This window comes from Cucumis melo, chromosome 12 (genome assembly GCF_025177605.1).
Source record: "Cucumis melo cultivar AY chromosome 12, USDA_Cmelo_AY_1.0, whole genome shotgun sequence".
In the NCBI taxonomy this organism is placed as follows: Eukaryota; Viridiplantae; Streptophyta; class Magnoliopsida; order Cucurbitales; family Cucurbitaceae; genus Cucumis; species Cucumis melo.
Genome location: NC_066868.1, coordinates 6,597,484 through 6,617,738, shown reverse-complemented (window position 1 = coordinate 6,617,738; position 20,255 = coordinate 6,597,484). Strand labels below are relative to the sequence as shown.

General features: G+C 41.1%; 1 protein-coding gene across 2 annotated transcripts; it reads right to left on the bottom strand.

The window, feature by feature from the left end:
* Window positions 1–13,761: 13,761 nt before the first annotated feature.
* LOC127144250 (uncharacterized) lies at window positions 13,762–18,469 on the bottom strand. Of its 2 annotated transcripts, XM_051079951.1 has the most exons (3): window positions 17,612–18,469; window positions 17,458–17,526; window positions 13,762–16,188 (listed from the first exon to the last, which is right to left on the bottom strand). In XM_051079951.1, the coding sequence occupies exon 3, from the start codon at window positions 16,181–16,183 to the stop codon at window positions 13,763–13,765; it is 2,421 nt and encodes an 806-aa protein (XP_050935908.1). In that variant the 5' UTR covers window positions 16,184–16,188; window positions 17,458–17,526; window positions 17,612–18,469; the 3' UTR covers window position 13,762. The 2 variants fall into 2 exon arrangements, with proteins under 2 accessions (XP_050935908.1, XP_050935907.1); XM_051079950.1 differs by having other exon boundaries at window positions 17,458–18,469.
* Window positions 18,470–20,255: the final 1,786 nt, after the last annotated feature.

Genomic DNA, 20,255 nt, shown 5'->3' with positions numbered 1-20,255 from the left:
AATAATTTTTCTGGTGATAGTAGTTAATTTAGTTTCAACTAAAATCACAAAGTCAGGATGATAACGGGAAAGGAGAATTTTTATTTGAACTCTTTTGGAGGGAGAGTTTAACCCTCTAGTATTCCAGCTTACAACTATCATTTAAACATTGAATGCCCCTTTTCAATATCACCTGCTGAGGAGCTACCCTTGTAAACATTTAAGGTAGCATTTAAGCTGAGATCCCAGTCCACTGGAGCAAGTTTGAGGTTATTATTCTTTAGCCAATCAACTAGTTGTTCTTTGAAGATTGCATCATCACTAATCTCTTTCCCAGCTTCTTCTTCAATTTTTTTTTCGTTCTCGGAAATTAGCAACTGCTCTGGGCTGTCTTTTATGATGTCTGAATGTGTTGGAGATGTGGGTGATTGAGAGATAGACAATTGATCTGGGCTAGAGAGAAACTCGTCCGGAAAAGGAGATAAAGGCCCTAGGTCCACCGTGAGACTGATGGCTTTAGGTCTGTTTTCATCTTCATTGGGCTGGATTTTTAGCCCACTGCCTTTTGTTTTTTTCTCCTTTGGCATAACAGGCTTGGAGCTTGGACTTTTTTATCCTGTAGATTTTTTTACCTTTTCCTTTGTTTTCTTTTTCGTACTTCTTCAATAATTTTTTCTTTGGGCTTTCAACTGGGCTTTTTATCTTTATTGGTGCCTATGGGGCACTTTTTGGGTCATAGAGAAAGGTCTTGCACTTGGGTGAGTCAAAGGAGACTTTTCTTTTTCCTCTTTTTTGTCCTGCTGATTTTGAATTTTTCCCTTTATAAAAAATTTTCCCTCCTTTATAGCTTGTCACTGTCAGCTCTTCTCTTTCTATCTCCATCTTTCTTTTCTCACTTGAGTCACTATCACCGTCATAATTCAAAAATTCCATCATTGAGCTCAATTTTTTATTATTTTCAGGAAAAGAACCGTTTCTTTGTTTTTTTCGATCTTCCTTTCCGATCAAATCCGACAAGGCTTTTTCCGACAAGATTGCTAGATTACCTTCAAAGAAGTATTGTTCGCAGTTCAAATTAAATTCATCGAATCTTCTTGCCGCTTCTCTTGTAAAAGTACCATGGATACTAGGATTTCTTTCCATATGCCATTTTTCCTCTGCTTTGACTATGACTTGGATAATAAAGCTTTGTTCTTCTTTATCAACCAGCTTGATAAACGTCGGAATGAAACTCGAATAGTTGTCTTTAACTCTGATAGAAGCTTCAATGAGATCTGTGAGCTCCCTGGTTTCCTTTGCCACTTCAATGAATCCTCCACAAGCATCTCCAATTTGAATGAAACTTTCTAATTTCCAAGCATGCAGGGTTAAACCACGCACATTAATCCATCCACCATAACTTGGAACTACTTTCGGCGAGGCATGAGCTTTCTGGTTCCATTCTTCAAATTTAACGTAAAAATGCCCCACAGTAGTCCATCCCTTATTCTTACATATCAGATTTGCTTGCTCGATATCTTTGAAAAAGATCAGTGCTTTATCAGCATGAAAAGGCTTGTAACTTACAGTGGTATCAAGTTGTTCTTTGAGCTTCTCAACTATATTCTCCCAATCGTCATGAAAGTATCTTCTAGTGAGGACAACTGTTTTTTCCCATTCAATGGTGAAGCTTGTGAGGTCTTTTCCTGTTTTCTTTGTATTTGTGGACCAGATTTGTGAATCTTCATCAGATGAGTTACCTTTGATAACGACTTCATCATAAGATCTTCTTTTTGTTTCATAGTCAGAATCAGAACTGGAATATATGTTTTTCTTTTTGTCAATCAACAGAGTTGTGTAATTTACTTTTGTAGAACAATCCTTTTTGTCATGTAGAAGACTGACAAAGTGAGCCCATCCCGATTTTTCTGATCCTTCAGGAACAAGAATGCAGCATTTTCTTCCTCTGTCATCCACTCTGTAAATCTCAGCAATGTACCCTTTTTTGTTGTATGTTTTTTGGACCCACAGGCCATATTCCTCAAATCGCTTTTCTAAGAAGAATCTTGTCATTCGAGGAGTATCCAATAAAGTTTTAAAGGTGGACTTAAGCCATTCTAGAGATTCCAAAGTGACAGCGATAGAGAAAGATTTGTATGGCCCCACCTCCGTAATAAGCAGCTTGATATCTCGTGACCGATTGTCCAAAGAAAGGACGAATTATCTTTTTTCAATAGTGCATGATCCAGGAAGGTGTCGCAGTGAAGACATTCTGCAAGTGGAAGCAAGCAACAGTAGAAAACAAATTGTGAGTATGAAGGCTGTTGTGTATGTACCTTAATAGCCTCGGGTTATCGAAATCTTTCTTGGTTGCCGGGAGTATCAGCTGGAATAAATTTGGTTGGTGAGCAAATAAATTTCCTTCAAGGGAATCGCAAAGGCTTTCCATGGCACTTGTTGGTGGTTCTTTGAAGTTTGGGAATCGTAAACGTCGGCGTGTGAATTAGAGAGAGAAGCTCTTCCATCTCTCTACAACCTTTGTTTACTATAAATCTAATTATGTTTTAATGAAGACCAAGGGAGAGAAACTCAATTTCTTAAAAATATTATTCATGGATTAAGGTATATTATTCTTTAACTAAATTTAATTAGTACAATCATCTAGTTCAAAGATCTTGGTACTTATTGTTACATACAATGTTAGGATTTTATTGTATAATCATGAAACTAAAGTTTACGTGTTTTATTAGAGCTTTGATTGAGAACTTATAATTTTACATGGATGATTAATATATTTTTTTTTTATGTTTCCGTTGCATGTTTTCGTAAATTTAAATAAGCTTCCAATCTCGTAAGATTTCATTGGTAATTGAAACTTTAATAAAATTGATATTATTTTGTATCTTTGATCGGCAAGATTTAAACATCAATTTAAATTAATATCATTTGTGGTTGCCGAAAAGAAGGAAAGAAATTTAACCAAATTTATTTATGATTGCCCGAAGGAAGGAAAGAAATTTAACCCACCATCAGTCATAATCATCAATTCCGCACCCAACCATGTATATATTTGTGCTTGTACTATCGAGCACAACCACAACACTTTACTACACATACGAGCAAACACCTAAATAATATACATATATATGAGTCGTGCTATATATGATTTTCTTATTATCTTGAAAGGAAAAAAAGGAAAATATTTGCTTGTTAATATTATCAATACAAACAAAAGAACTTGTATAACATTACAAGATAGATGGTTTTTATCAACGTTAAAATTATTACCAACATTGTAGATTGTCGGAAATAGAGTCTATCCTGACACCATATAGTTGTAAAGAATTGGGATAAGTAGCCCATGCCAACGCTTTTTGCAGCGTCGAGAGGAAGGCTTGAGAATGGAAGCCCAAACTTCCTTTTTTGTTTTCACTTCCACCGTGAAAACCCCCACTCCCCTCTTCAAGATTTCAATATGCCACGAAATCCCCCTCCTTTCCATTTCATTTCGTCGCAAATATTTGTTAAAGTATATAGCAACACTAACTAGAATCTTCTAGTAATATTAAATTAGTAGATTAAAATTCTAGAATTATGTAAACTAAAGAAGAAACCTAGAAATATCTTAGAATTTTTAGGATAAAGAATTCTAGAGAATTCTTTTAGATAAGAATAAAAGAGAAATATCGAGAATTATGTAAATAAATATCTAGAAAGGTAGAACTCTAGAGAACTCTTTTGGCTTGGACTCTAAGGAATTCGTGCCTATAAATAGAGGTGTGATCCTCATTGGTGGACCAAGCAAAAATTAAAGCAAGTAAGAAAAGTGAGGAAGAGAGAAAGAGAGAAAGAGAGTTAGTAAGAAACTTTGAGTGAAAGTGAGTGAGTGTTCTCTCTAAAGGTGTCCATCATTTGTAAATTGTCTTAATAAAACTTTCTTTCTTCCAAGTGAGTGTCTCTTCATTTAGTGCCAATTTTTTCAACAAGTGGTATCAGAGCAAGGTTAGCTTCGTCTGCAGTGTTGAAGCTCTTGCAAATCAAGTACAGTATGGGACTGTGAAGCTTGTTGTTTGGGACACAATTGATCGTGGAGCATTCACCATTACATGATGATGGGAGACCTTCAAGTTGTTAGAGGAATCAAGAAGCTTAACAATCAGAATTACAAAACATGGTCAACATGCATGAAGTCATATCTCCAAGGCCAAGATTTGTGGGATGTTATAGGAGCAACTGAATTTAATCCACCAGAGGATGCTGCTGTTTTGAAGAAATGGAATATCAAGGCAGGTAAGGTCTTGTTTACAATTAAAACTACAGTTGATGAAGAAATGTTGGAGCATATTAGTATTATAGAGACACCAAAGAAAGCATGGGACACGTTCGCCTCACTCTTCTCAAAGAAGAATGATGCAAGGTTGCAGTTTTTAGAGAACGAGCTCCTGTCAATTACTCAAAAGGAGATGCCTATCAATCAATATTTTACCAAGGTAAAATTTCTATGCCGTGAAATCTCTGAATTAGATCCTACTTCGCCATTTCAGAATCAAGAATGAGAAGAATTTTTATTCATGGTCTTAAATCAGAATATAGAAGTTTTATTGCTGCTATTCAAGTTTGGGCAGTCCAACCTTCTTTGATTGGCCTAGAAAGTATACTTACCAGTCAAGAAGCATTGGCTAAGCAAATATCGAAGGTCACAATAAAGAGCAATAATGAAGAAGAAGAAGAGGTCATTCAAAGTTTCAAAAGAAAGTAGGGTCAAAAGGAGTTGAAGAGACTCCAAAGGGCTCTCAAGTAGGGGGAGCTAGTAAAAATGATCATCTACAAGGTCATAGAAAGAAGGGTGAATGTTACAACTGCGGAAAGATAGGCCACTTGCGAGAGAATGTCGCCGCAAGAAGAAGATAGCAGAAAGCAATGCAGTCACCTCCCAGGCCAAGAGCATTAGTGAAGAAGAATGGGATGAGGAAGCATGTTGTGCAACCATAGATCCCAACCTTTAGTCGACATCCAATGTGGTGGAAAATGAATATCATAATCTTAAAGTAAGTGGTACACCGTTGATGGAAGGACGAAGGAAGGACTCCATCTACGTTATGTCAGCAGAGACCACCTACGTGAACAAGATGTGGGAGAATGAAACAGCGGATTTGTGGCATGCAAGACTTGATCATGTTAGCTATAGCAAATTAAAGACAATAATAAACAAGTTCATGTTGAAGGGGTTGCCACAACTTGATATCAGAGAAGACTTGGTATGTGTTGGTTGCCAGTATGGGAAAGCACATCAACTACCATTCAAGGAGTCTAAATTCAGAGCAAAACAACCATTGGAGTTGGTGCATTCAGATGTATTTGGTCCTGTCAAGCAATCTTCAATCAGTGGAATGCGCTACATAGGGACCTTTATTAATGATTTCTCCAGGTATGCTTAGGTGTTCTTTATGAAAGAAAAGTCCGAAACAATTACAAAATTTAAAGATTTCAAAGAACAAGTTGAAAATCAGTTAGGAAAGAGAATTCAATGTTTAAGTTCAAATAACGGGGGAGAATATATCTCTAATGAATTCTCTCAATACTTGCATAAGTATAAGATATATCATCACTTAAGGTGTCCAAACACTCCACAATAAAATGGAGTGGCAGAAAGAAAAAATAGACATCTTGCAGAAGTATGTCGTAGCATGTTACATGCAAGTAATGTTCCAGGAAGATTTTAGGCTGAGTGTATGAGAACAGCGACCCATGTGGTTAACAGGCTTCCTCAACAAAGGCTTGAATTCACATCACCTTATGAAAAGTTGTTGAATATCAAGCCAACAGTTGGACACTTTCAAGTCTTTGGTTGTGTATGATATGTATTCGTACCAGATCATTTGAGAAGCAAGTTTGACAAGAAAGCAATTAGATGCATCTTTGTTGGATATAACAACCAAAGAAAAGGGTGAAGGTGCGTTGACCCTATTAGTGGACGATGCTACACATCAAGAAATGTTATATTTGATGAAGCATCATCGTGGTGGACACCCGAACCAGAAAAGTCAACCAAGGATGAGAAGTCTTTCAAAGAAGGATCAAAAGAAGAGATAAGTCAGGTACAACAAGCTCCAACAAAAGCTAAAGAAGAAAACGACGAAGATGAAGAAGAACAAGTAAGAACACAAAGTCCTTGGCAAAGTGGAATACATAATCAAGAACCACAATTACGGAGGTCACCCAGAATAAGAAAACCAAATTCTAGATATGTAGATGCAGCATTAGCACATTTGAAGAGCCAACAACATATGAAGAATTGCCACAAAGCATCCAATGGAGAAAAGCCATGGAAGAAGAAGTTGATGCATTAAAAAAGAATCATACGTGGGACTTGGTGTTGAAGCCTAAGGATGTTAAACCCATACCATGTAAATGGGTTTACAAAGTTAAAACACGAGTAGATGGAACAATCGAGAGATACAAAGCTTGATTGGTCGTTCGAGGGTTTTCTCAACAGTATGGAAACTGGACTATGATGAGGCGTTCGGCCTAGTAGCAAAGCTCACCACTGTTCGAGTCTTCTTGGCACTAGCTGCTAGTAAGGACTGGAAGCTATGGCAAATTGATGTTAAGAATGCCTTCTTAAATGGAGAGTTGGATCGAGATATATATATGGAGCAACCAAAAGGATTTGAGGATAAAATTCATCATGACTATATTTGCAAGCTCCGAAAGGCTTTATATGGCTTGAAGCAAGCGCCAAGAGCCTGGTACGGATAGATTGCAGAATTTCTTGTTGAAAGTGGCTTTACAGTAGCTTCAGCAGATTCCAGTTTATTTGTCAAAGCTCAAGACTCAAAGGTCGCAATTATATTAGTCTATGTGGATGATCTAATCATAATAGGAGACCACATAGAAAAAGTTCGACAAATAAAGCAGAACCTACTAGTCCGCTTTGAGATGAAGGAACTTGGAGAACTAAAGTACTTTCTTGGACTAGAGATGGAGTACTCAGAAAGAGGATTATTTCTTGGACAACAAAAATATGTGAAGGATCTTCTACAGAAGTATGGTATGAGTGACTGCAAGCCAATATCCACACCAATGGAGGTTAACAAAAAATTTTGCATGCATAAAGGCAAAGATCTTATAGACCTAATAATGTATCGTCAGTTGGTAGGTAGTTTGATCTACCCTACCTTAACAAGACCTGATATCTCATACTCTGTCAGAGTTGTAAGTCGTTACATGCAGAAACCGAAGAAGCCTCATCTTGAAGCCGTTCGAAGAATTTTAAGATATCTCAGAAGAACAACTTAATATGGCCTTTTATATAAGAAAGGGCAGGATTGCAAGTTAGAAGGCTTCTGTGATGCTGATTATGCAGGAGATCATGATACACGACAATCAACTATTAGGTACTTGTTTAAACTTAGTTGTGGAGCAGTTTCTTGGTGTATTAGCAAGAGACAACCAACAGTTGCCTTATCTACCAAAGAGGCAGAGTATAGAGCAGCAACCATGGCAGCACAAGAGAATATGTGGATAAAACAACTAATGAAGGATTTGCACCAAGAGATCAATCATGCAAAAATTTTATACTATGATAAGCTATGTACAGTTCGCTTAACTGAGAATCCAGTCTTCCATGCAAGGACCAAACATATAGAGGTACATTATTGTAACGATCCGAACTTTTTAAACTAAGTTAAGGTCATTACTCAAAAATTAAACATCAAAAGACACCTTTTTGAAAAGAAGATAACTAAAATCTTTATAAAATCAATATCAAAACGTTCACGAAAAACATAAGATTTTCAAAATTAACAAAAATAATTTGAAAACGTGACATGCGAGTTCTAACAATTTTAAAGAATTAAAAACAAATAAATAGAATAAAATCTTTAAGTAAAATGGTTAAAATTTAAAAGTACTGAAAGACATATAAATGAGTGCGGAAGCTGAATTGTATCCCTATATGGCATGCCACAGAGATCCCTCGATGTCGCTCGCCAGCTTCTTAAGTTGTTTACCTTAGCCTGAAATATTAAACATACGAAAGAGTGAGTATATAAATATACTCAGTAAGGGACCTACTACTAGTCCCGCTAGGTGATCTGTTAACTTTCCGTTAGAAACATAATCATAACGTTGTGTGTCCAATGGAGCACACCTGAGTGAGTGAGACCTTACGAACACTCCTAATCGTGCGAGTGATCCCGTAGGAACACCCCTAGTCGTGCGAGTGATCGCAGGTACACACTCCATAAGCATATATGTAATACGTAAGTACACCCCTAATCGTGCGAGTGGTCCCGTCAGAACACTCCTAGCCGTGCGAGTGACCCCGTATACACTCCATAAACATATATGTAATATGTAGGTACACCCCTAATCGTGCGAGTGATCCCGTCGGAACACCCCTAGTCGTGCGAGTGACCCCGTATACACAATATAACTGTCCCCTAACCATACATGTGATCTATAGGTACACCCCTAATCGTGCGAGTGATCCCGTAGGAACACCTCTAGTCGTGCGAGTGACCCCATAGATAGGACCACAATACAGGTGGTGTAAAAGCTTAACAGACAAGTTAACAGATACACCACAATCCAAAGCATGTAACAACATCATAAACATCATCACATGACATGAATATTGATCATAACGTCCTTATTCATGTGATTAATATATCATGTATCATAAATATCATAAACATACCAGTCATCATTGTCAATCATAGTATCAGTCATCATCATCAATTATAATATCAATCATCATCTATAGCACCGCATTATGCATCTTAGCTACCATCAATGCATAATCGTAAATACATGCAGTCTCTTAAATTTAGTTCGGAGGTCTAGTAGTAGAGTCTCTTACCTTGAGATTAGCTAAAAAGTATTTCTTTGCTGACAGTAATTCCCAATTAAAGTAGATCCTAAACAATAAGGGAAAATCAATAACTTAATTAATAAAATTTACCAATGGCTTGTATCTAAAAATTTTCAATTTAACTTATCCAAATTTAAGTTGAAACCAATTCAACCTTGATTGGGAAAAATCCAAGATTAAATCTAAAAATTTAACCAATTGAACCTTTTAAGAAACTCCAATTAGATCCAAAATTAAATTAATAAATTATTAATTTAATTACCTTGGCTTACCAAACTTAATCAAATGGAGGTTGAAAAATTATCTAAACCTTGATAAAAAAATTCATCAATTCTTCAAGCTTTGCCAAATGAACCAATCATAACTAAAATTGGTGAAGCGACGGCGACAAAAGGTTATCTTAGAGAAGAAGATAAGAACTTTTTTCTTTTTTCTTTACTTTTTAACTTAAGCATTCCAATGCTATTTATAAACCCAAATAATAACAATAACATTTATTATTATTATTTCCTTTCCTTTTAGGATATATATATATATAATACCAAATATATAATATATCTTTATTTCCAATATCTTTCCTAAATAAATGTCTTAAATTGTAACGACCCGACTCTTTATGCTGAATCGAAGTGGTTACTGAATCTAGGATCAGTGTTTAAGTCATAAAATCTGGTGTAAATAAATGCAAAGAAATCTAGCAAATGTATTTATGAAAGATAGTTAAGGTAACATGTAGAAATACGAGTTAAGTTTAAAATCCCTAAGCGGGCCCTATCTACAAAAATAACCAAAGTAAACATGCAGAAAGCCGAAACATGAATTTAACTGTAAAGTAAAACATGTGCGGAAGCAGGAAAACCCCTATGGCTCGCCACGGTCACTTCACGTCGCTCGCCAGCTTGCCTTTGCCCTTACCTCGTCCTCTACCTGAAAACATAAAATGAAGAGAATGAGTATAAAAATACTCAGTAAGGGACCCACTACTAGTCCCACTAGGTGCCTGTTGGCTTCCCTATCGAGTCCTGAAAACTGGTACCCAATCTCTGGCACGTTCCCGAACACGTGCAACATGCGCTCCCGTAGGAACGAAAATCTGGTCTTCGGTGTTCCGAGGGAGCACCTAGGACATGCTGGTCTGTAGTGAACCCGGGGGTAACACTAAGACAACCGGGATGCGAGGACCCCGTCGAGTCACTCGGTCATATCTATATCCATGCTAGACTGGCGTCCCGTCGGACCACACAGTCCTAAATAGGTGGTGATCCCGAAGGACACCCATGCAGGTACGACTCTACTGGGTTGCTAACAGGGACCCTAGTCTTAACATACATATACATCTCATCATCATACAACTATGACGAAATAGTGAACACTAGCTCCCTTCCCTTCCTCAACAGTCTCTACATCGTCAGAACAATTCCAAACATTTCGGTCATATGCTACCGAGCATTCGTATCACAACGTCCTCCTACAGTCAGCAGTTCAACACAACATACGGCCACATACTACTGAGCATTAATATCATAACATCGTCGTACAGTCAACAGTTCAATACACCATACGGTCAATCATCAGTATGCATATCTCACAGTATGCGAAATCTTACAATTTGTTCATGGGTCTAGTAGTAGAAATCTCTTACCTCGAGATGTTGCTAGATGAGTTCCTACTGAGGAAGTCCTAAGCTGCAGCAGCTATTTGGTCCAAGTTGCTTCTTGAGGAAAGTAATTAAATTAATTAAATTTCCAAATTAACTCATTTAATTACTGGGCAGGCTAGGGAATTTGGAAATTTACCAAAAACTAGGTGGAAGGAGCCAAAATTGTCTTGGCGGCTCGGCTGGAAGAAGGACAGAATCGGCTCGGCTCAGTCCTGGCGAAAGGGGCTTGCGCGAGCGGCTCGGCTCACGTCAGCAGGGAGGCGCGGCTCGGCTTGGAGTAGGCGCGCGCGCGGAGTTCGGGTTCGGCGGGCGGCGCGGGTCGGTTTTGGACTCGGGCCGACGGGCGGGCGCAGATCAGCCGAAACGCGGGTTCTGCTTCACGGCTGGAGGCGCGCGGCTGACGCCGTCGACTGCTGCGGGTCGGTGACTTGGCAGTGCGCGGCTTCACGCAGTGGTTGGCGGTTGCGCACGATGGGACTGGGCGGCTCGGCGACGCGGCTTCAGCTGCTCTCCCTCGGATCGATGCGGCGCGGCGCAGGCACGGGTGTAACGCGGCTTCGGGCGACGGCTGGCGTGCGACGGCTCGACTTGACCTGATCTCCGACGCGGCTGGGACGATGTGCGTCGACTCGGCGGCGGCGGCGTGGCTAGGGTTTCTCGGCTTCTTCTTCTTCTTTCTCTTTTTCTTTTTCCTTTTTCTTTTCCTTTTCTTTTCCTTTTCTTTTCCTTTCCTTTTCCTTTTATAAAATAAATTCCCCTCTTTTTCTCTTCTTTAATAAATTCCAAATTTCACTCTTCTCTCTCTAATTTACCAATATTTCCCCCAAATTCCTCCTTTCCCTCAACTTCCAAATACCAATTAAATCTTTAATTACCAAGTATAATTAAAGTTGAAATTTGCTTAATATTTTAAAAGGGGAAAAATTCACATCTTGATGACATAAGTTTCATTATTTAATTATAAACAAATAGATGAATAAAATAAAAATAAATAATTGAATTTAAAAAAATGAACGACATGAGATCATTGGGGTGTTACATACTTCCCCCCTTAGAAAGCTTTCGTCCTCGAAAGCTCTACTCCTCGAACAGCTCTGGGTACTGGGTCTTCATGTCCTCTTCTCTCTCCCACGTGGCCTCTTCAACTCCATGGTTCTGCCAAAGGACTTTGACTAGTGGAATATCTCGACTACGAAGCTTCTTGATCTCTCTTGCCAAGATCTCGACAGGCTGCTCCTCATAGCTCAAGTTCTCACTGACCTGAAGGGGCTCGAAGTCCACGATGTGCGTCGGGTCTGCGACATACCTCCTCAACATGGAGACATGGAATACGTCATGCACTGCTGAGAGGGATGGGGGCAAGGCCAAACGATAAGCCACAGGGCCAATCCGTTCCAGTATCTCAAATGGCCCCACGAAACGTGGACTCAACTTCCCCTTCTTCTCGAACCTCAGAACGCCCTTCATCGGTGCTACCTTCAAAAAGACCATATCTCCCATTTCAAACTCGAGGTCCTTACGTCGTACATCAGCGTAACTCTTCTGTCTGCTCTGTGCGGTCAGCATACGAGCTCGGATCTTCTGTATGGCCGCATTGGTAGTCTGCACTAACTCGGGGCCTAGCATCCTCTGCTCTCCAACCTCGCCCCAGCAGACAGGGGATCTACAGCACTTGCCATACAGACCCTCAAACGGAGCCATACCAATGGTAGCCTGGTAACTGTTATTATAGGCGAACTCCATTAGATGCAGGTGGGAGTCCCAACTTCCTGAAAACTCTAGCACACAGGCCCGCAGCATATCCTCCAAAATCTGGTTCAGTCTCTCTGTCTGACCATCAGTCTGAGGGTGGAATGCCGTGCTGAAGTCCAGCCTCGTACCTAATGCAAGTTGGAGCCCTTGCCAAAATTTCGAAGTGAAACGGGCATCCCTGTCTGAAACGATGGATACTGGTACTCCGTGCAGTCTTACTATTTCCGTCATGTATAACTGCCCCCACTTGCTGGCAGTGTACGTGGATTTCCCTGGCACGAAGTGGGCTGTCTTCGTGAGTCTGTCGACCACAACCCAGATCACCGTGTAGCCCTTCAAGGTCTTGGGCAGTCCCGTGATAAAGTCCATCGACACACTCTCCCACTTCCACCCTGGCACACTCAAGGGTTGCAACAACCCTGCTGGATGCTGCCTAGGTGCCTTCACCTGCTGGCACACCAAGCACCTACTGACGAACTCTGCTACATCCCTCTTCATGCCCCTCCACCAATAGACACTCCTTAAGTCCTGGTACATCTTCGTACTCCCAGGGTGCATGGTAAACGGGGAACTGTGAGCCTCAGTCAAAAGCTCTGTCTTAACTGCGCTGTCTTCCGGCACACACAGGCGCCCCTCAAACATAAGGCCATCATCAGAGGATATAGAGAACTCTTCACCTTGCTCCGTCTCTACCATACGACGTTTCTCTGCCAAGTAAGGATCACTCAGCTGAGCCGCAATGATCTTTTGCCTCAAGGTTGGCTGAACTGTCAACTGAGCCAACTGTGCGGCAACCTCACCTACTGAGACTGCAATCTCGGCTCTCTCCAAATCCCTGAGTAAGGGGGTCTGCTTCGTGATTAGCGCTGCTGAATGTGCAGCCTTCCTACTCAGCGCGTCAGCCACTACATTTGCTTTACCTGGATGGTACAGGATCTCGCAGTCGTAGTCTTTCACCAACTCGAGCCACCTCCTCTGCCTCATGTTCAACTCCTTCTGAGTGAAGAAATACTTCAGGCTCTTGTGGTCGGTGTAAATCTGAATCTTCTCACCGTACAGATAGTGCCTCCATATCTTCAGTGCAAAGACTACAGCTGCCAACTCCAAGTCGTGGGTAGGGTAGTTCTGCTCATGATTCTTCAACTGGCGTGAGGCATACGCAACTACCTTACCTTGCTGCATCAGGACACATCCCAGTCCTTTCTTAGAGGCATCACTATAGATCACAAAACTTCCCGACCCATCAGGCACTGTCAGGACTGGTGCCGTCACTAGCTTCTGCTTAAGCTCTTGGAAACTACTCTCACATGCTGGGCTCCAGACAAAAGGGGTTCCCTTCCTGGTCAACTGGGTCAATGGGCTGGCTATGCGTGAGAAGTCTTCTACAAACCTCCTGTAGTATCCTGCCAGACCCAGAAAACTGCGAATCTCACTGACTGTAGACGGTCGAGGCCAGTTGGTCACCGCTTCGACCTTAGCTGGGTCCACCGAGACTCCCTCACTGGAAACCACGTGCCCTAAAATGTCACCTTCTTTAACCAGAACTCACACTTGGAGAACTTGGCGTATAGCTTATGAGCTCGAAGGGTCTCCAAGACTTGGTGCAAGTGCTCTTCGTGTTCGGCCTCAGTCTTGGAATAGATCAAGATATCGTCAATGAAGACTATGACGAATTGGTCTAGAAAGTCCTTAAACACCCTGTTCATCAAGTCCATGAACACTGCAGGGGCATTAGTTAAACCAAAGGACATCACTATGAATTCGTAGTGTCCGTACCTCGAACGAAAGGCCGTCTTGGGAATATCACCGTCCCTAATCCTCAACTGGTGATAGCCTGATCGCAGGTCGATCTTGGAAAAGACGGTGGCCCCCTGTAACTGGTCAAACAAGTCCTCAATCCTGGGTAAGGGGTAGCGGTTTTTAACTGTCACCTTGTTCAACTCTCGGTAGTCAATGCAAAGGCGCATCGACCCATCCTTCTTCTTCACGAACAACACTGGGGCTCCCCACGGTGATACACTGGGCCGGATAAAGCCCTTGTCCAACAGCTCCTGTAACTGGACTTTCAACTCCTTTAATTCGGCTGGGGCCATTCTGTAAGGAGCTCTAGAGATAGGGGCGGTGCCGGGCTCTAACTCGATGGCGAAGTCTACCTCCCTAGGAGGCGGAAGTCCTGGGAGTTCGTCGGGGAAAACGTCAGGGTACTCCCTTACTACTGGTTCGGAAGATAGGGAAACTTCTGGTTCTGCCACATCTACTACGCTTGCCAAGATACCCCAAGTACCCTGGCTAAGTAGCTTACTCGCCTTCATTGCTGAGATGACCTTGGGTATACCTACCATGCCTGCTCCTCTAAATTTAAACTTATCCCCTGAAGGAGGGTTAAAGACTACTTCCTTATTGAAACAGTCTATGGTTGCATGGTTAGTGGACAACCAATCCATGCCTAAAATTACATCGAAATCTTGCATATCTAGCACCAGTAAGGTTACATCCAAGGTATGGTTTGCTATTTCTACCCAACATGCCCTTATTTTTTCCTTAGACAAAAGGGCCTCTCCAGAAGGAGTAGAGACAGACAAGGCACTACCCAACGGTTCTACTTCTAAACCCGCATGCTTGACAAAAATAGAGGATATAAATGAATGCGATGACCCCGAGTCAAATAGTACCAAAGCATAATGCCCCAAGATTGGGAGCGTACCTGTCACCACCGTACTAGCTCGCTCGGCCTCCTGCCGGTTCGTGGCAAAGACTCTCCCCTGCTGGGGAGCAGAAGGCTGACGTGGCGTCGTCTCTAAGGGTTTCCGAGGACACGCATCAGCAGTGTGCCCCGGCTGCCTGCACCTGAAGCAGACTCCACTCCCAGCTAAACATTGTCCTCCATGGACCTTCCCACAGGTAGTACAAGTGGGTAGCTCTCTCAAAGTTCTCCCAGCTGCTGCCAGCTCCCGACGGTGTCTCTGGAAGACACCTCCTGACCTCGGAGTCCGCTGTGGTATTACGTCGGGCTGCGCCTCCGCCTTCCTCTTCTGTCCCGAGGCTGACCCTGTGCCGACAACCTTAGATTGACCAGCTCTCTCATGCAGGCTCAGATCCAGTGCTATGCGTAGAGCATCCGCATGAGTGGTTGGTCGAAGAGCTCGTACAAAACCCTGGAGGTCTAACCTGAGGCCATTAACAAATCTCTCAGTCCTGGCGGCCTCATCCCTTACCACATCAGGGGCAAAACGGGACAACAGGTCGAACTCGGCATCATACTGTTCCACGCTCAGTTTGCCTTGCTCCAAGTTTAGGAATTCTTGGAGCTTGGCGTGCTTCACGTTGGCAGAGAAGAACTTAGCATAAAAGCTCTCCCTGAATTGCTCCCATGTGATCTTGCTGGCATCTCCTCCCAGCGCCCTCTCAGCAGTCTCCCACCAGGCAGTCCCCCTATCCTCCAAACAGAAAGCTGCACACTGCACCTTCTGGTCTTCTGGGCACTTCATGTACCTGAAGATCGTCTCTATGGATGTCAACCACAGCTGGGCTCTAAAGGGGTTGTCCAAGGATCCGTCGAAAGTCTTCGGGTTGTACTTCCTAAAATCCCTCAAGTGCTTGGCCTCAGCTGACAGTTGTACTGGCACCGGCTGAGCTTCCACCGGGGCTGGAGGGATGACGGGCTGGTCCTGAACAGGGGCTGGAGGGACTACAGGCTGGTCCTGAACAGGGGCGGCCTGGTTCTGCTGAGCAGCGAGGAACGGCGCTAGAGCAGCTTGCAGCATGGCCTGGTAACGCTGCTCCATTGCGGCGAGATCCGCCTGAGTGACCGGTGCATTAGGGTTGACTGGTACGTCGGGGTTGACTGGCGGCGCGGCAGGTTGCTCCGCCGGTTGGCCACGACCGGCTCCTCTGCCTCCCCTGCCACCTCCTCGGCGTGCACCTCTACGTGGCGGCATTCTTCCTAAAATTCACCAACAAATTTTTCACCACTAGAGCTCAATATTCTCACTCTAAGTCTAATCTAATCAGGCAACATTATAATCTTAATATTTGTAAAGCTTTAGGCATACCTGGCGAGTGACGAAGGACCGTATAGCCATAGGGTGAGGTAAAACCAAAAAAAAAAAAATGACTTACATCGTAGGTCAGTCTACAGAACCTAAAACACTGTGCTCTGATACCAACTGTAACGACCCGACTCTTTATGCTGAATCGAAGTGGTTACTGAATCTAGGATCAGTGTTTAAGTCATAAAATCTGGTGTAAATAAATGCAAAGAAATCTAGCAAATGTATTTATGAAAGATAGTTAAGGTAACATGTAGAAATACGAGTTAAGTTTAAAATCCCTAAGCGGGCCCTATCTACAAAAATAACCAAAGTAAACATGCAGAAAGCCGAAACATGAATTTAACTGTAAAGTAAAACATGTGCGGAAGCAGGAAAACCCCTATGGCTCGCCACGGTCACTTCACGTCGCTCGCCAGCTTGCCTTTGCCCTTACCTCGTCCTCTACCTGAAAACATAAAATGAAGAGAATGAGTATAAAAATACTCAGTAAGGGACCCACTACTAGTCCCACTAGGTGCCTGTTGGCTTCCCTATCGAGTCCTGAAAACTGGTACCCAATCTCTGGCACGTTCCCGAACACGTGCAACATGCGCTCCCGTAGGAACGAAAATCTGGTCTTCGGTGTTCCGAGGGAGCACCTAGGACATGCTGGTCTGTAGTGAACCCGGGGGTAACACTAAGACAACCGGGATGCGAGGACCCCGTCGAGTCACTCGGTCATATCTATATCCATGCTAGACTGGCGTCCCGTCGGACCACACAGTCCTAAATAGGTGGTGATCCCGAAGGACACCCATGCAGGTACGACTCTACTGGGTTGCTAACAGGGACCCTAGTCTTAACATACATATACATCTCATCATCATACAACTATGACGAAATAGTGAACACTAGCTCCCTTCCCTTCCTCAACAGTCTCTACATCGTCAGAACAATTCCAAACATTTCGGTCATATGCTACCGAGCATTCGTATCACAACGTCCTCCTACAGTCAGCAGTTCAACACAACATACGGCCACATACTACTGAGCATTAATATCATAACATCGTCGTACAGTCAACAGTTCAATACACCATACGGTCAATCATCAGTATGCATATCTCACAGTATGCGAAATCTTACAATTTGTTCATGGGTCTAGTAGTAGAAATCTCTTACCTCGAGATGTTGCTAGATGAGTTCCTACTGAGGAAGTCCTAAGCTGCAGCAGCTATTTGGTCCAAGTTGCTTCTTGAGGAAAGTAATTAAATTAATTAAATTTCCAAATTAACTCATTTAATTACTGGGCAGGCTAGGGAATTTGGAAATTTACCAAAAACTAGGTGGAAGGAGCCAAAATTGTCTTGGCGGCTCGGCTGGAAGAAGGACAGAATCGGCTCGGCTCAGTCCTGGCGAAAGGGGCTTGCGCGAGCGGCTCGGCTCACGTCAGCAGGGAGGCGCGGCTCGGCTTGGAGTAGGCGCGCGCGCGGAGTTCGGGTTCGGCGGGCGGCGCGGGTCGGTTTTGGACTCGGGCCGACGGGCGGGCGCAGATCAGCCGAAACGCGGGTTCTGCTTCACGGCTGGAGGCGCGCGGCTGACGCCGTCGACTGCTGCGGGTCGGTGACTTGGCAGTGCGCGGCTTCACGCAGTGGTTGGCGGTTGCGCACGATGGGACTGGGCGGCTCGGCGACGCGGCTTCAGCTGCTCTCCCTCGGATCGATGCAGCGCGGCGCAGGCACGGGTGTAACGCGGCTTCGGGCGACGGCTGGCGTGCGACGGCTCGACTTGACCTGATCTCCGACGCGGCTGGGACGATGTGCGTCGACTCGGCGGCGGCGGCGTGGCTAGGGTTTCTCGGCTTCTTCTTCTTCTTTCTCTTTTTCTTTTTCCTTTTTCTTTTCCTTTTCTTTTCCTTTTCTTTTCCTTTCCTTTTCCTTTTATAAAATAAATTCCCCTCTTTTTCTCTTCTTTAATAAATTCCAAATTTCACTCTTCTCTCTCTAATTTACCAATATTTCCCCCAAATTCCTCCTTTCCCTCAACTTCCAAATACCAATTAAATCTTTAATTACCAAGTATAATTAAAGTTGAAATTTGCTTAATATTTTAAAAGGGGAAAAATTCACATCTTGATGACATAAGTTTCATTATTTAATTATAAACAAATAGATGAATAAAATAAAAATAAATAATTGAATTTAAAAAAAAGAACGACATGAGATCATTGGGGTGTTACATAAATGCACAAAATCTTAGGTATTTATAACCTTTAATAATAACAATAATACTTCTTTATTATTGTTATTATTGTTATTATTGTTATTATTGTTATTATTGTTATTATTGTTATTATTGTTATTATTGTTATTATTGTTATTATTATTATTATTATTATTATTATTATTATTATTATTATTATTATTATTATTATTATTATTATTATTATTATTATTATTATTATTATTATTATTATATATATATATATATATATATATATACTCAATTAAATCCAATTCCACCAAAACTAACTTTTCCCTCCAAAATCTCAAATTAACTTAAATTCTCAATTAATTTAATCAATCAAATCTTTTCCAATAAATCAACTTCCAACATGAATTCTCTTAACCCAACCATAACAACTCCACTCCATAATCAAAATTTATCTTTCTGCAGAATAATTAATTATCTTCCACAATAATTAATTATCATTTATCTTTCTGCAGAATAATTAATTATTTTTCACAATAATTAATTATTATTTATTTTTCTCGAAAATAAATATATTTTTATAAATAATTATATTTACCCAAAATATAATTATTTTTCTTTTTTCTCTCTTAAAAATATTCTTTCTCCAAAATACAATTATCTTTTCCTTTAACATAATAATTATATATATATATATATATACACACACATATATATAATTATTAAATCTCCAACAAACTTTCCAACTCACAATTTAATTAAATAACATCCATAATTATTTAATTAAATTCAACTTCAACAGCACTAAAAATCCACAACTTTACTTAATCCTCTCCTACTATTTAATCAAAAACTCAACAAACACCACATGCCAAAACCTCTAATTCATCCAACAAATATTTAATTAATTTCAATTCCTACAAAATCAAATACTTTTTATTGAATGAATTCAAAATAACGCCCACTAAATTAAATCTAATTAAACAAAATTAAGATAATTAACTCCAAAATTATCTTAATTTTTGGGGCATTACAATCTTCCCTCCTTTATGAAACTTTCGTCCTCGAAAGTTCTAATCTTTGAACAACTTGGGATACTTGGCTCTCATGTCTTAATTAATAACAATTTCTACCAAACTCCATAATCTTTAATTAAATATACACACCGATGTATATATATTTAATTAATCCAACACAAAACAACCGAATACATTCCTTAACTTTGAATTCCACTTAATGTAATACCCATAATAAGTTTCTTAAATTTATGTGGTGTTACAATTATCACTTCATTAGAGAAAAGGTACTTCAAGAGGAAATTGAAATGAAGCTAATAAAGACTGAAGATCAAATTGCAGATATTTTCACGAAAGGTCTACCTACAACCAAGCATATGAAATTTCTGCAACAACTCGGGATGATTGAAAGACCAAGGATAGTTAGTGTTGAGGGGGAGTATTAAAGTATATAGCAACACTAAATAGAATCTTCTAGAGATACTAAATGAGTAGATTAAAATTCTAGAATTATGTAAACTAAAGAAGAAACCTAGAAATATCTTAGATTTTTTAGGATAAAGAATTCTAGAGAATTCTTTTCGATAAGGATAAAAGAGAAATATCTAGAATTATGTAAATAAATATCTAGAATGGTAGAACTCTAGAAAACTCTTTTGGCTTGATCTCCAAGGAATTCATGCCTATAAATAGAGGTGTGATCCTCATTTGTGAACCAAGCAAAAGTTAAAGCAAGTAAGCAAAGTGATAAAG